At 35.3% G+C, this 16,094-nt stretch overlaps 1 protein-coding gene across 1 annotated transcript in view; it reads left to right on the top strand.

The window, feature by feature from the left end:
• LOC110446654 overlaps positions 1–16,094 on the top strand; it is a 69,076-nt gene that overhangs the window by 31,511 nt on the left and 21,471 nt on the right. The window contains exons 12-24 of the mRNA XM_021491910.1: positions 915–1,009; positions 2,135–3,037; positions 3,490–3,788; positions 4,067–4,260; positions 6,491–6,499; positions 9,633–9,896; positions 10,589–10,764; positions 11,390–11,558; positions 12,373–12,458; positions 13,047–13,106; positions 13,849–13,977; positions 14,333–14,467; positions 14,758–14,854. Coding sequence (XP_021347585.1) covers positions 915–1,009; positions 2,135–3,037; positions 3,490–3,788; positions 4,067–4,260; positions 6,491–6,499; positions 9,633–9,896; positions 10,589–10,764; positions 11,390–11,558; positions 12,373–12,458; positions 13,047–13,106; positions 13,849–13,977; positions 14,333–14,467; positions 14,758–14,854 — 2,616 coding nt within the window. The remainder of the gene's footprint in view (positions 1–914; positions 1,010–2,134; positions 3,038–3,489; positions 3,789–4,066; positions 4,261–6,490; positions 6,500–9,632; positions 9,897–10,588; positions 10,765–11,389; positions 11,559–12,372; positions 12,459–13,046; positions 13,107–13,848; positions 13,978–14,332; positions 14,468–14,757; positions 14,855–16,094) is intronic.

Here is a 16,094-nt window from a genome sequence, read left to right as displayed (position 1 = left end):
TGTTACTGAAAATAGAGCATTTCATTCTGCATCACAAAAATACCTTGGTATCAAAACTTAAACCATGGCATCCTTCGCAGTAATGTGTTGTATTTTCATTCTGAAAAAATAGCCAAACGTTGTTAAGTCTGAACAGTTTGCTCTTTATGGCGTTTCGTATACGTGAATTTGATTTCGTAAAATTCGTTCTAGAAGTTTGGCCTTAATGGTATTGGGTCTAGACAGTTTCGTTTCTTTAGATGTCAATCTAGACAGACAGTCCGGTCTAAATGGTATTAGATTTAGACAGGTTGACCCAGTAATGTTAGGCTTAAATCTAGACAAACAGTCCGGTCTAAATGGTATTATATTTAGACAGGTTGACCCAGTAATGCTAGGCTTAAATCTAGATAGACAGTTCGGTCTAAATGGTATTAGATTTAGACAGGTTGACCCAGTAACCTTAGGCTTAAATCTAGATAGACAGTTCGGTGTAAATGGTATTATATTTAGACAGGTTGACCCAGTAACGTTAGGCTTATATCTAGACAGACAGTCCGGTGTAAATGATATTAGATTTAGACAGGTTGACCCAGTAACGCTAGGCTTAAATCTAGATAGACAGTCCGGTCTAAATGGTATTAGATTTAGACAGGTTGACCCAGTAACGTGAGGCTTAAATCTAGATAGACAGTCCGGTGTAAATGGTAATAAATTTAGACAGGTTGATCCAGTAACGTTAGGCTTAGTCTTGTTCATATAGTGTTCGTTCCTGGAAATTCAGTCTTGATAATGTGTCTACTATATTTTGCGATATTGAAAGTTTTCTTATGTTATAAGGTCTTGATAGGGTTATCGTAGGTTTTACCTGGACATTGTTTTTAATCCGCAAGCATACATGCACTTGAAAGCGTCATTTATTTATTATCTTGTAGGGACCTTCGTATACTATGATGTAAAGGCAACGTCCGGCATTACCGTCACAGTGTGCAACATGACGACAAAAGACATGTTTGAACTCAATCTTACGGTAGGCAATATATTTATATCATGTATTTGCATTTAGTTTAATACTCTGGATAAATTTCGATGAAGTTGCTTGCACCATGTACACACTTACGTCTTTTGTCATCAGCTGTCTAACCAATATAGATATTTCTTATTCGGATGATTTCATTTACCAACGTTTTATGTTTCCTTCTTCATTTCAATATTATTATTTATATTATACATGATATAGATCAAAACATGATTAAACCAGGAAAGTATCCACAAATATGCATGGCACGTATATCATAAACATACAATACCTGATCTGCATACATGTACATGATATCCTACAATCATCCAGTTCGGTAAGTAACCTTATACGTCAGCATTCATACGAGATTGCTAACGAATGGAATACATATATACAATTTTTGTAAGAAGAATTCATTACAGTTAAAACTCTGAGACAAAATCGGCAATACAAAATTACTTGAAAGAAAGTTGATCCGATGTGCTCCGAAATTGTATCCATTTCTATTTCTGGTAACGCTTGTGGCATTCATCAGATGTTGAATAAACGAAATTTCACTATCGATCTAAAACATAGTAGGCAAATCTTTAAACATGTAAAAAAATCAAATATCCGATTTTTGAAACTCAGGCTATGGTAAAGAGTTTCGCTCCAGTTCAGCTCGCGTTCTTTGAAAAGATGATGAAGTCATTTTTGTTAAATTTACTTGTGCTCAACTAGAATTATCACCAAATAACTCTACGGAAATGGAAACGTATTTCTTCTATTTACAGCGGATTTTTTTGTATTAATAAGTATTTCGTACAATATATATAAATACGTGATCGGGTAAATGAACGTTCATGTATCAGCCTGAAATTTGCTCAATCCTTGGTTAACTCCGCCGGTATTTTCTTATTATAATGACATTGTTGTCCAATTCTGTCACTTTCTATGGTCAGGTTGGGATGAAAATTCCAGTTCGCAGGAACAATTGTTATTGAGCAAATGTTAGTGTAAACTGTATGTGTATACACATTGACATGACATATGTTATTGTGATTAACCCTGTGTATATCCATACAATATATTGACTATTAGCTCTTCGTAAAAATATCAATTAACTCAAATGTATTTGTAAGCTGTTTGTTACAGAGCGGGACATACACCATTGATATCACAGCGAGGAACTATATAGACAGTCATATGGAAGCAGTGTCTACCTCTGTGGTTATTCAAGAATCCGTCGTTTTAAACAGCGTTACGGACAACGGCGCCACGGTGGCTGTAGGCGCTGTTAAGACTATCATTCTTAACTTCAACACGGTTGGGGATCAGACATGCGTGCATATCGATCTAAATGACGGTGACTTCATTATACTTGGAGATTCCCCAACATGCTCGACAAGGTATAACGCCTCTGCGATATCATATTACTACTCAAATATGCCATTGACGGTGGCGACTACGATTACTCACACCTACCAATACGCAAGCCGTTTTACGGTGACAGTTAATGCTTTTAATGGCGTTTCTGACTCTGCAGACACATTAGAACATGTTGTTGCCGCAACAAATTGTTCACTTCCACAGTTAAGTATTAAATCACCCGGATACTCTGATGATTTCCAAGTTCCTATTTCGTTCATGAGGAGTGATTTCATTATCTTGATCGGACAAACTATAATTAATTGTCCAGAAACGGAAAAAAATCAAAAAGAATGGTCGATTGTTCAGATTGACGAATATGGAAATACCCAAACACAAATTGATATCACAAGTATAGATTCACGTACCACCTCTGAGTTAGTGTTGCCTCCACGTTTCCTGGGGCTGGGTACCTATAAAGTCCGCTACCAATTGACAATGCTGCCTGGCAAAAGCACGGTCGATTTTGGAACCTCTGCCGATACGTTCATACGCACGGAGGCGTCGCCACTAGAGGTCAAATTATTTCCAGGGGGAGTGTCGAAGATCCAGTGGAAGCACGGAGAAAACTTGGTGATTAATCCGGCCAATCTCTCTACAGACCCGGATGTACCTGCCGGAAAAACATCGGTAATAATAGGGATAATACACATTGTCATCACGTTAAGTTCACAAATTGTTCAAAAAATACCTTCTCTCATTATACAAATACTGGGTTTGGTTGTCTCCTCTGCCCACTGATAAAGGTATGTGCAGCTGCAAACTGTATCTCTTTTTCTTTATGGGATATCATGGGAAAAAATTATCCAATAAATATATTTGCTTTGTTGTATACAGAATGGTGGCGAAGTTTTAAATTATCAAATATTAAGCGAAATATAACTGCATTGCCCCCAGAAATAATTTGCTCTTACAATAAAACCAAAGAATCGAAGTCAAAAGAATAACATATATTGAATGTGGTGGGAAACGAAATGTTTAGATTTCTAAAGAAAAACAGCCTTAAAGGCAGTTTGAGTTAAAAAAAAAAAAAAAAAAAAAAAAAAAAAAAAAAAAAANAGGTATGAATGTTTACATTTCAGGAATTTAGTATCTGCAGATGGTGGTGTAGGAAAGTACCAGGCAGTTTTGATGACGGATTTGAGTCAGTGCCATTACACAGTTCAGAGATAGCGAGTCACCCTGACATTGGAGGGTGTTTCCGACAGGGTAACGGTAGGATTAATACAAATGCTTTACAGCTTGAATTTAACACAGACAACATGCACGTTGGAGAAACATACGAGTTTAAGATCATTCTGTATACGGCTGATGGACGCGAGGGAGAAGCTCTGGGGCAGTTGGAGATCACAGATTTCTTACCTCCATTAACTGTACCGAGGTGAGTTTAATTTGTAATGAGTCTTTTTTTTCTTTTTACGTTGTATTATTGTGTTAAGAATGCGTAAGACGAGAGTTTACGTAATGTGTTTTTTTATGACGTTAGAAACAAATATATATATATCATTTTGAAGTGATCCTTATTAAGTTGATATAAATGCTGCAAAAATCTATTTGTTCTGGACAAAGTACATGTTGCTATCTGTAATACTGTGATATTTCTCTGCGGAAGGTTACTCAGTAGTAATTCTCTTCTACTTCCATGAACACTACCTTCAGATGTTCTGCTGCTTCCCGATGTACCCAGTTATCTGATGGTGTCGAGGTTTCTGCTACCACAAAGCTGTCGCTGTACACGGACTGTCAGGCCAACTGCGAGCTCATATCGGGCTACAATTGGGTGTTGTCCCGACCTCAGCATCAATGGGTCTGGGAGCCGATCCCGTATAGTGAGCTTAAACAGTACATAAACGGTAAACACTTATATACAGTTAAATAGAGTATATTTATAGCAATAATGTATCACAAAAGTTATTCAAATAATCTATATATGTTTCTTTGCATATTATATCTGCGTGGTTGCACATTTTCATGAAGCGTTTTGGTTTGAAATATTACGTAAATCAAGTCTTTCACAAATCGTTTTTGACATTTGTCATGGTACATAATTTATTCACTTTTTTCTTTGGCCTTCTTTGGTAAATAATGACTCGAGTGTCTTAACTGAAATGTCTTTTTAGCATTTTGACGTTTCGCAGTCTTTTATCTTTAATATTGATATTTTAAGAAAATGTTCGCTGAAAATATAATGAAATATTTATTAAATATGAAAATGTTGTCATGCGACAGCAGCATCATGCAAGAAAGTAAGTCCATGTATGGATATTTATTTTAGAAACTTCATACCTTATAAAAAGTTTGACAGCAACACTATTTTGGTATTTTTTCAAGTTCTATGTGCCGCTTTTTAAACCGCTTTTTAACGCTGAATTATTTGTTATAAGTTCGTATTCTAATAAGCTCTATTATATGCGATTGGGGTCGGGTTGATCATTGTAACAAGCACTGACTCGCGCATAATACTTGATGATTGCAATAGCGCTTACAGAGGAAAATCGCACTATTATACTTTATCATATTAGGTTCTGGAAAATTCTGCTAGATAAAGCAAATAGTGATAATTTATTTAAATTAGCGTTGACAAAAACAAAAAATGATTGTCAATTGATTATTTAGTACTTTATTGTAATAACCACTGACAGAAACAAATGTATTATTTATACGCTTAGTTCTCACAGCTTTGATATCATGGTACGTTGTTTATTACTCTAAACATTAACTATTTATTTCCACATCACATCGATAAACGTTCATCCCATCGTACCTCTTTTATAAGCATGGCTATGACCCCAGAGTAACAGACATGAAAACTATCCACACGTGCAGTTAAGTGCGTCCACACCCAATACTAGAATGACGCTGGGCCATTATCTGCACGTGCATAAAACAGACTCTCTGAGACAAGAATCAGAACCTAAAGTAATGTAATTTTTCTTATGGTTTTAATTGTGTTTTAATTGCAAAGACTTAAGATATTGAAGAATCGATTTTTTCATTTATTAAATAATATTTCAAATTACAACGAAAGTAATTTGTAGAGTAAATCCACGTAAATATTTAGATTTACGCATACTGAGGAACAATGTTAGAACGTTCTGATCATATCTCATTAGCAAACAAAAACGATTCGTGAAAGATTTGACGGACTGTGAAAACATTATTACACGTATTTACTGAATGTCAACGCTTTATCATCCATATATATTATGTTTTTCATTTTATCTTATTTATATAAAAGCATGTTCACATAAATAGAATTTGTTTACCTTTTTGGAATGTGTTATCACTTTTGTAATCATTATATTCGAGCATACATAATATAGATCCTAACGTATCAAACTTATTCGCAATGACTATTCCTTTACATTGACACTTTTTCATTACACTTACAAATACATATTCTGTTACACAAGGACAAGCTGTTACCATCTGTCTACCTATTCCGTCACAAACAATCTAACTAGTCTCTTTAACTACGCTCGTAAATAAAGTATTTTATGTAGTTTAGAGGCAGTGACATTTTAAAATCTCAATAATTGTTAGACAATATAGTTTGTTTATTTCAAGAATAATGTGTACATTTGAGAAGTAAAGCCGTTTTATCATGTCAATTACTGTTTATAGCATTTAGATAGACAGTCGTGTTATTAATAATATGTGTTTAAGAGTATATAAGGATACAAGATTTTCTAAATAGTTTAAATTTCAATTTTGATATAGATGTGCTTGTTCTTAATTCGTTTTTCTCTTGTTTTTGTCGTTATAATGTATGCACGTGAGAACACTTTTTGTTATTTTGTCCTCTTGTTATAACGAGACTTCGCTGTCTGTTCATATTCTATTTAAACTGATTTCATATAAATTCCATTTCCTTATATTTGAATACTAATAATTGAAGCATATATTCGTACACATATTTTGCACATTTTTTTCATTATTTTAATACACACTAACATTGCATGGATCTACCGATGTTTATAATATCTGCACAAATTTTAATCTGGATGCTATTTTTTTTGTTACACATATTCATTCTGCGCATGCGTGCGGTATTCTGGCGTTATGCGTTCGCATATATTGCAGGACTTCTGGGTAAGAAAACAAGGAAGTAGTTCCCCTAAACTCACCTGTTTGCTATTGTTGCTTATTGCAAGACACTATATCCAGTTTCTGAAGAATTAAACATTAGTTGTGATAATTTGTTGATTCATTTCATTGAACGTCGGTTGCTAATAATGAATTGCAAAATAAATTCATACAGGATTTCAGATTTTATTGTATGAAATAATAGCTGTATATACATCAATAAATTTATAAATATAGTTTAGCCAACGAACCATGGCCGTGGTGTCTTCGTAATAAGGTTACTCATAGCGTCAACCTATTTCTGTGTAGCTGCGCATTGCCGAGCTATTTGTTGTATACAACTTCATCTAACTGTTATATGTTTAGTTTATGATGCCCTTTGTATAATTTGAGTAACTAATGAAGATGATGTCGTTGTTAGTATTCATACTATTAAATGGTAATGAATTACCTGCGGTGCCAGGTGAGCGCTACCCTTAAACTGCCGTCACACCGGACTGGCGTCCTTACCGCGTCCTAAACTGTCATATTTTGGAGAACGCCGATGGTCGCATTGAGAACGCCAATGATTTTTCTAAAATAAATCCAGATTTCGAGTCAGCCGTCACACCGGAGTTCTGTGCTCTGCGATCTGTGTATGTACACGGCGTTCCCAACACGACCTTACCGCGTTCTTACTGCGTCCTTGGAGTTTCTATTGAGTTTACACGGCGTCACTGCGGCGTCCATACGGCGATCAGCGGCGACCCCACTGCGNGTTGTTCGGGTTCCTACTGCGATGCTACGGCGACCATGGCGACCTCAGGGCGATCCCACGGCGTCCTGAGCCAGGACGCGCTCAGGACGCGCTCGTCCCTTCCACGTCCTGGGTCGCCGTAGGGACGCCGTAGGGACGCCAGTCCGGTGTGACGGCTGTATAATCATTCAGGGAATACATATCAAAGGTTGCAAATTCCGCATGCTAATTATAACCTTTCACACAACTATCTCCTGATTTAAGCAAATAAACAATATGTTCTTGTAAAGTAAACTAATACACCCCTGCGCGAACATTCAAGATAAATGATAAGAATTTCCAAAAACAAGATTTTTATATTGAAAATATTGTGGCGGCGCATGCAGGAATCCATACAGAAAATGTGACGAGGCCATATTTAAATGAGATATTGTGTATGTCTATTGCTATTTGTATACCTGGCGATCGTACTCACCTGTATTGCTAGTATTAACATATGAAACAGTAATGATACTATGGAGCAATCTGAATGCGTTTTATTCAAAATTCTTTACTGACGGGGTATTTAGAAACTCCTTGTTTGTGTGTACTAGAACAGTGCTATGTTCTGCGTGGGTTTTCATGTTTTATCTTGCCTGGATGTGTACAGTGTATAAATGCATCCACAAATAATATTTTACCTTTTCACTTAATTGAATGAACTGCTGGATACTTTGCTATAAATTATCCTTCACTTGTATTTATGTAATGTTCAGAATATGCTCAAGGACATCCATGTAAAAAAAAATATCATATTTTGCGCAAGTCTTATCGAATTTTAGTTCGACATAATGTTTTGACTTTTCGGTTCTCATTTAGCATGATCAGGCATCATGTGATTTGTCTTTATTGTCGCTTGTTGCCATTTACGTGCGATGCCAGTTTTGGATCAACTGGTCGTAACGTCTAAGTGACATATGGTGTGACGCAGTGGATGTCGCCCATCCGTCAAGTTTTCTTTTAAAAGCCTATTCCTCCAGAGAATAATGTTGTTAACAGAATGTGACAAACTGTACGTCAATGGAGCTGACTCATATGTGGAATTAAGGGTAAACATTAATATGCATAGAGATTTTCTGCGTGAAGATAATAGCCCGTTGTCAGAATGAAGAATGTTGCTCTATTGGAGGCAGATGAGCAGGGCAAAAATGATAAATACTCTAAAATATATTACTTTTTCGTCAGTCACATGGCCATGACGCTAAAGAAGAAATAGGAGTTAAGCGCTGAACGAGTTGTATTTACGGGTGAAGGGATTTAGACAGAAATTTTACTTAGTAGATACAAAGAGGGTTCAATGTCTCAAAATCGAACAGTACTGCCCCTATATGTCCGAGAGGAAGGCTAAAACGGTAGGCTAAGGGAAATGTTTGAAGACTATTCCTTATGAAGGGGAAAGGGAGAATGGCTTAGAGGCTTTGAGAGCATCACTTAACCAAGGAAGTGTTGTGTTGATATAAGATATGTCTCTTCTTAACAATCGAGATAAAAAAAGAAACATGCTGGTTTCTTCATGGACTTCAATGGATGGATTTGGAGAAAAAAACGGTATGATATTTTTAAAGCAAGCTCCTCACAAGTGTAGCTTAATAATTGCCTAGTGTTGTGGGATCCTCATTGTTCTCCTAATGACTGTGACTTTTCATCCTATTAAATGTCATTTTCTCAGATGTAGTAAAAATGATACTGTAATATAATACACGAAGCAATGTTTTACAGTTTATTATAGTGTTTTACAGTCCTCTTTGATCTCGCTTCCTATAATTTTTAACAGGCTTTGCAGCATTGACAGTTCCGATTGGCTAATTGACTTTATTTCCCATGAACGGCTTCATTAAATACATGTGTAGGTCACTGGATTCATGTTGTGTTTAGTTGAAGTATCTGCTTTGTATACCCGCTGCCTTGTTATTGTTCTTCTGAAATACAACAAACACATTGTATTCTGTCTGAGTAGGTGCGTATGCCATAGCTATCAAATGTTGATTTTTCCCCCCTTAATTCAAAATAGTAGGGACACTATATATATATGTGTGTGTACCGAAATTGTATGAAATTAAATTGTTATCGTATTGATACATAAACAAATCATTTAGTAATATCTAAGCATATTCGTTTTTTCTGATACAATTATACTATTTGACTTACAAATACATGACGTCATAAACGACACGATGTAATTGAGAGATATGAATACATTAACAAAGACATAGATATACAGGCTGTTGTATGACACAGAGTTTCAAATGTATCAATCATATTTTTTACTTTTATGTATTTATATAAATTTTAGGTTATTTATGTTTTATAGCATGACATCCTTACTAAAATAATCACGACGTATTATTTTGTTTTGTCGCGCAGCTGACTCGTCTGAACAGATAACCTTCAAAGACGGCGTGTTTGATGCTTTTAAGTCTTCAACGGACACTTTCCGCATCTCCTTGACGACAAATTTAACTAATGGAAACATGGCCTCCACGTCGCTAGACATCAAGGTGAACATGCCCCCCGCTAACGGAACCTGTACTGTGAGTCCAAATACCGGCCAGGTGACTGACACTTTATTCACCTTAACTTGTATGGATTGGGAGGATTTGGATGGTATCGAGAAATATACCTTCTTTGGTATGTATTTTCACTAGTCATTTCATCTCAAAATGTTTATCCGAAGTTGTCCGACAATACATTACCAGTATATGTGATTGATCTGTATATATCTATTGTTCCTTTTGGAAATTGTTGATGTCCTGCATTGTTCTATAATTGTTTGTATAGATTTTAGGTCTTTTAATATCTTTAGGTACATATTAACGGTACCTTAGATAGATCTTATTATTGAAAGTACATATGGATATTAATTATGTAAGTAAATATATTTACTCTTGTTTTTGCTGTTGATTTTGTGTGCTGGTATATCTAACCGATCTATACAGTTGAATTGTGTGTGTATTCATTGATGTATTGTTTCAATTATATATCAGGGATATTATATATAGACCTAATATTACGAGTTTATATAATGGATGCCGTTGTTAGATAATCACTATTCAGACATGTGTTTTATATAATGACATGCTAAGGGGAATAACTCGGCAGCCTCATTGATGCTATAAAGCCGTGCAGCAAACCAAAATTCTATAAAAATAGCGAGCTCCGTGTTTGTATTACATAGTCAAGTTTTTCAGAAGCTTGTTACCGATGCTTAAAATCTTTGAGGGTTCTTTTCTACATAACACATCTGTCTTTTCATTATTTTTATCATATTATCAATTTGAATTTTACAAATCTTAACAATTCTTAAATTATGTATATTTCAGTAAAGACCAACGTAAGCGAAAAAGAGATACGGCTCGCGTATATATTGGAACCGAAACGTGAATATGATTGCAAGTTTCCACAGGGCACTGAATATGATGACTACAAACTCCACACCTGGGCCCGTATCACCGACACGAAGGGAGCAGCCACTGATTATTATATCGGTGTTGTCACGGTGAGTTACCCACTCATTATATCAGCTAACGTGATATTCAATATGGGTATTCCTTACCTAATGATATCCTTATTACAAACTCCAAGCGATAATGTTTTACAAAGAAAGACAATTTTACTTTCTATTTCTGGGGTTTTCTCTTTGTATAATGGTGTAAGGCGACAGTTCTTAAAACCAAAATTAAAACATTTCCTTGCTTTTCCTGTATTTCTGTATTGAAGATAGATATTAAAGAAACTGCTTAAGATTTAATCACCAATTGCATCAGATATCTATTTTTCCAATTATGCCCATTTCCTTTACGTTTGATATTCTCTAACTCTTTTCTGTAAAGGTATTTGTTTCGTGATTCAACTCTGTGAAAAGGACGTTGTATTACTCCGTCTTTGCGTATTGCAGGGTTATCTTCTCTTGTGAGCAGGTATTGATTGTTACGTCATTGGTTTGTGTGAGAAAATCACGTCTTTTTCTCAAAAGAGGATGTCGTTACTTCCACAAACAAATGACGTAACATCCAATACCTGCTCAGAAGAGCAGATAACTCTGCAATACGAAAAGACGGAAATAACCACGCCCATCGACCCGGCTATATCCATGATATCTATCGATGCTACTGTTGTTACAGGTGAATCCTCTTAGCCAAACTGCACTGGACGCAAGATTGGAGACGCTAAACGCCGGCGGCAATGATGCCATAGATCAGATCTATGCTAGAGGGGACCGCAATGAAGTTGTTTCGCTGATTTCTGAATTGAGAAGTTTGGTCAGCGAGCAGAGTAAGGGGATGTTAACAGGTGCATGAATAATTAGTTTGCATTTTGATAATTTTGACCTAATTATTTCCGATTTTCTATTTAGAAATCCTTAACAAGACATTAATCGCTGGTTATTATGATTGTTAATTGACTTATGCATTAAAAGTAGCGAAACTTACATAAAGAGCCAAGGTAAGCCGGACGAATTGACACCTGTTTAATTTATCCTGTAGCTAGCAGCTCCGTCATATGTGAAGCATGATGCAAACATATGGAAAAAATAAGCATGCAAATAGATCCCTACAGATATTTACACAAAACCTTGTACTTGTTAGCTTTCTTGGATTGATATTTTTGTTATGTTTATCAGTTTAATACCATTTATAATCCTGCGACCCACCCATTGATACACTTGATAATTGTTCACCATAATACTGAGATGCTGCATGTGTACCTTACTAATTAGTACAAATTACCTTTATGAACATTGGCATGCCACAGCTTGTTTTCCCGGAATGTAAATAACTCCATTTAGTTTAATCACGGTTTAATAGAATGGAATGCAAAAGTATATGAGGCACCTCTACAGTATATGATCAAGCACGGATTGGTTGGAGCATGTTTATTAATAATTTTGCCACTGTGTCAATGTATTAATACTCAATATGTTAATGAATTCGTGTTAACAGTCGACTTCAAATCCATTATACCTCGTATGTAATATTCTAGAATTCTATCATATTTCTCTAACATGTAAGAATTGTTATTGCTTTCGAGAGATTGTCTCAAAATACTGTATACCATCGTGGAATCTCTATAATTGTCTGAAATGTTTGAGCTAATCTTTTTGTAGAATTCGGAGGAAATTATGCTGCTGGGTTCAATACTCCCACGTATGATGATCCAGGGCGCGAGAACCCACAAAAACTGGACCCAAACGTATGTTGAATGACCCTGATGTAATAATTGCATAATATAATGTTGTTTGCTTGCTTATATATACAATAAAGAATATGTTCACATGTAAACTTTCATATGTAATTCAAACGAACTCAAAAAGATGGAACTGAAGGCAGAATATGTTGACCCTAGAAAAAGAAAAAGGAAAATAAGACCTAGATCATCGAAAACTGTCTGTTAAAGTAAAACCACGTCCTCAAAGTGAGAACTAGGATAGTGACAGTGAAACGTTAAGGCACACAAATGAACATGTTGAAAACATCAACCTTCATATCATTGATGTTTCAACCTACAGATAATTTTCCTGAAATTCAAACAAAAATTATTGAAATATTAGCAAAACAGAACACTCAGAAACCTCTTGCATAATACACTTACATAGACGTCAGGGATAAGAGAACAATATTTTTCCATTCGTTGATTAATATCTTACTTGCAAAGTTTTGACAAAATGTAAATATATTCAATCCAGTCCAAAATTGCTATGTTTTCTTGTTTTAACAATGTTCCATTATTAAGGCCTTGCTTTGTCAAAACTTTGAAATCAAATCATCTCTACATTGATAGACTCCGGTTAACGAAACGGTACAAGCAGAAGCCGAGAGGAAACGCAACGAGGGAGCAATGGTAAGTCCATAGATACAGTTAAACAATTATAACTGGATAGCATATACAGGTAATATTAGTTATAACCGTTTTAATAGGAGGGCAAAGTTTATTGCTATCAATCTTTATACATGTTCCATGCTTGGCCAATATACCTCCGACGAAAACACAAAAAGAGGACGATTCGCACAGAAAAAAGGTCATGTTACACTTATAATGTCCATGAACTGATACTGCTCCTCGATGCAAATAAGTTTGAAATATACATTGCAGACATTACAAGTTTATTCTATTCCGTCTTTGCGTATTGCAGAGTTATCTTCTCTTTAGAGCAGGTATTGATTGTTACGTCATTGGTTCGTGTGAGAAAATTACGTCGTTTTCTCAAAAATTGATGACGTTACTCTCACAAACAAATGACGTACATGTAACAATCAATACCTGCTTTCAAGAGAAGATAACTCTGCAATACGCAAAGACGGAATAGGTAGTAAACTGTATATACCTAAAGAATATAACGAAATTTACTGTCTTTAAACGAACTGATAAACTATACGAATTAATGCAGGCTATACAAAGGCTGTATGTATACATACTTCAAATATCATATGTTCTTATGATAATATCCACATAGCCAAATGTTGTAATTTGATTGAAGTTATTGTGTGTATAAAAATACTTTGAATATAAGATTTATTTTAACTTCGTCAGCATAATTGTATGTGCTAAAACCAGAAAAAAATGAATGTTGATATTTGTTTAGATTCTCACTCAAGCAACCACCAACTTAGGGAGCCTTTCTCTCAGTTCGCCAGAATCTATCATCCTTATAGCATCGGTGGCTGTCGATATTGCTGAGGAAACACCAGAATGTTTACAAAGAGAGGCACAGGTTCGATTGATTGATTGGCCTATTATCTGACTACTTATGAACATTAAGACATATATTTTGAACGTGAAAAGAAAGACATTGTGTAAATCTTTCATCCTTTGCTACATTCAACTATTTTTAGAATTAAAAAGAAACCAAACCAATATCGAGGTGTAAACCAAACCATGATTCGAACATTAGCCTTGAAATAGTGCAAAGAGAATTAAATGTAGAATAAACACAATTTATTCAAAGTAATATATAATTGCTGATTTGATTGTAAACCAATATGTAGTCGTTTTACGATCTCGTACACTATATTGACATACATGAAACACATGATATGTACTTATCATATACAAATATGATTTATTAGACTACTTTAGCTGACTTCACAGAGAAGGCAATTGACACGCTGCAAAGTTTTATCGATCAAGATGTCACTGTGACTATCGAAGAACGTAAGGCTATCGCTGGCATTGGTATGGGAATTCTAATTGGTTCCAGATCGGTAAGCAGGATTATTATGTTTCATCAGAAGTACAAAAATATATTCGTTTGTTGCTGAACTTTTGAGTGTAATAAAGCTAACAAACACTGTCCGCGGGAATTGAGTCACTGAAGAATTTGCGGTTATCGATATTTTTATTTTTACATGACAAATGCATTATTTTTGTCGGTTAAATAATACATGAAGTAATTTCTGTACAAATTAATCAATAACTAATTGCGTCAAAAGTATTCTTTCAATGAGCACTCGATGTCAACTGTGTTAAAACATTATTTTTGTTTTCTACAAAGGCTTCAACCATAAACTACGCGAATCCAATTAAATCGGACATCGATAATGTCATAGACATAGCGGATTATGACACTGACTACAATTCTCCTGACAAACGTAAGTAATGCATTCCTAAAACAATGGAAGTTTTCTTCTTTAGACTTAAACATTAACATTAGTTTGGCAATGAACATGTATGTGCTATTATTTATGAAATACCCTAAAAGCTCGATAACCAGCCGCGGCCTACTTTCATTTTTGGTAAAAGGAATAACGGGCTTATTAACGAAGTCGAGCTATTTCAGGAGAGTCTTAGATGTGATATATACCTGTAATCTCTGTTTAGGGTGATGTGATATATACCTGTACACTCTGTTTAGTGTGATGTGATATATACCTGTACACTCTGTTTAGTGTGAAGTGATATATACCTGTAAGCTCTGGTTAATGTGATGTGATATATACCTGTACACTCTGTTAAGGGTGATGTGTTATATACATGTACACTCTGTTTAGTGTGATGTGATATATACCTGTACACTCTGGTTAGTATTATGTGTTATATACCTGTAAACTCTGGTTAGTGTGATGTGTTATATACCTGTATACTCTGTTTAGGGTGATGTGATATATACTTGTAATCTCTGTTTAGGGAGATGTAATATATACCTGTGCACTCTGTTTAGGTTGATGTGATATATACCTGTACACTATGTTAATGGTGATGTGATATATACCTGTACACAATGTTAAGGGTGATGTGATATATACCTGTACACTCTGTTAAGGGTGATGTGATATATACCTGTACACAATGTTAAGGGTGATGTGATATATACCTGTACACTCTGTTTAGGGTGATGTGATATATACTTGTTATCTCTGTTTAGGGTGATGTAATATATACCTGTGCACTCTGTTTAGGGTGATGTGATATATACCTGTACACTATGTTAAGGGTGATGTGATTTATACCTGTACACTCTGTTTAGGGTGATGTGATATATACCTGTACACTCTGTTTAGGGTGATGTGTTATATACCTGTACACTCTGTTTAGGGTGATGTGATATATACCTGTACACTCTGTTTAGGGTGATGTGTTATATACCTGTACACTCTGTTTAGGGTGATGTGATATATACCTGTACACTCTGTTTAGGGTGATGTGTTATATACCTGTACACTCTGTTTAGGGTGATGTGATATATACCTGTACACTCTGTTTAGGGTGATGTGTTATATACCTGTACACTCTGTTTAGGGTGATGTGATATATACCTGTACACTCTGTTTAGGGTGATGTGTTATATACCTGTACACTCTGTTTAGGGTGATGTGATATATACCTGTACAC

The sequence above is a fragment of the Mizuhopecten yessoensis genome, unplaced genomic scaffold (assembly GCF_002113885.1).
Source record: "Mizuhopecten yessoensis strain PY_sf001 unplaced genomic scaffold, ASM211388v2 scaffold2921, whole genome shotgun sequence".
Taxonomy (NCBI): Eukaryota; Metazoa; Mollusca; class Bivalvia; order Pectinida; family Pectinidae; genus Mizuhopecten; species Mizuhopecten yessoensis.
Note: the sequence above shows the minus strand (reverse complement) of the source record. Positions and strands in the feature narration are given on the sequence as shown.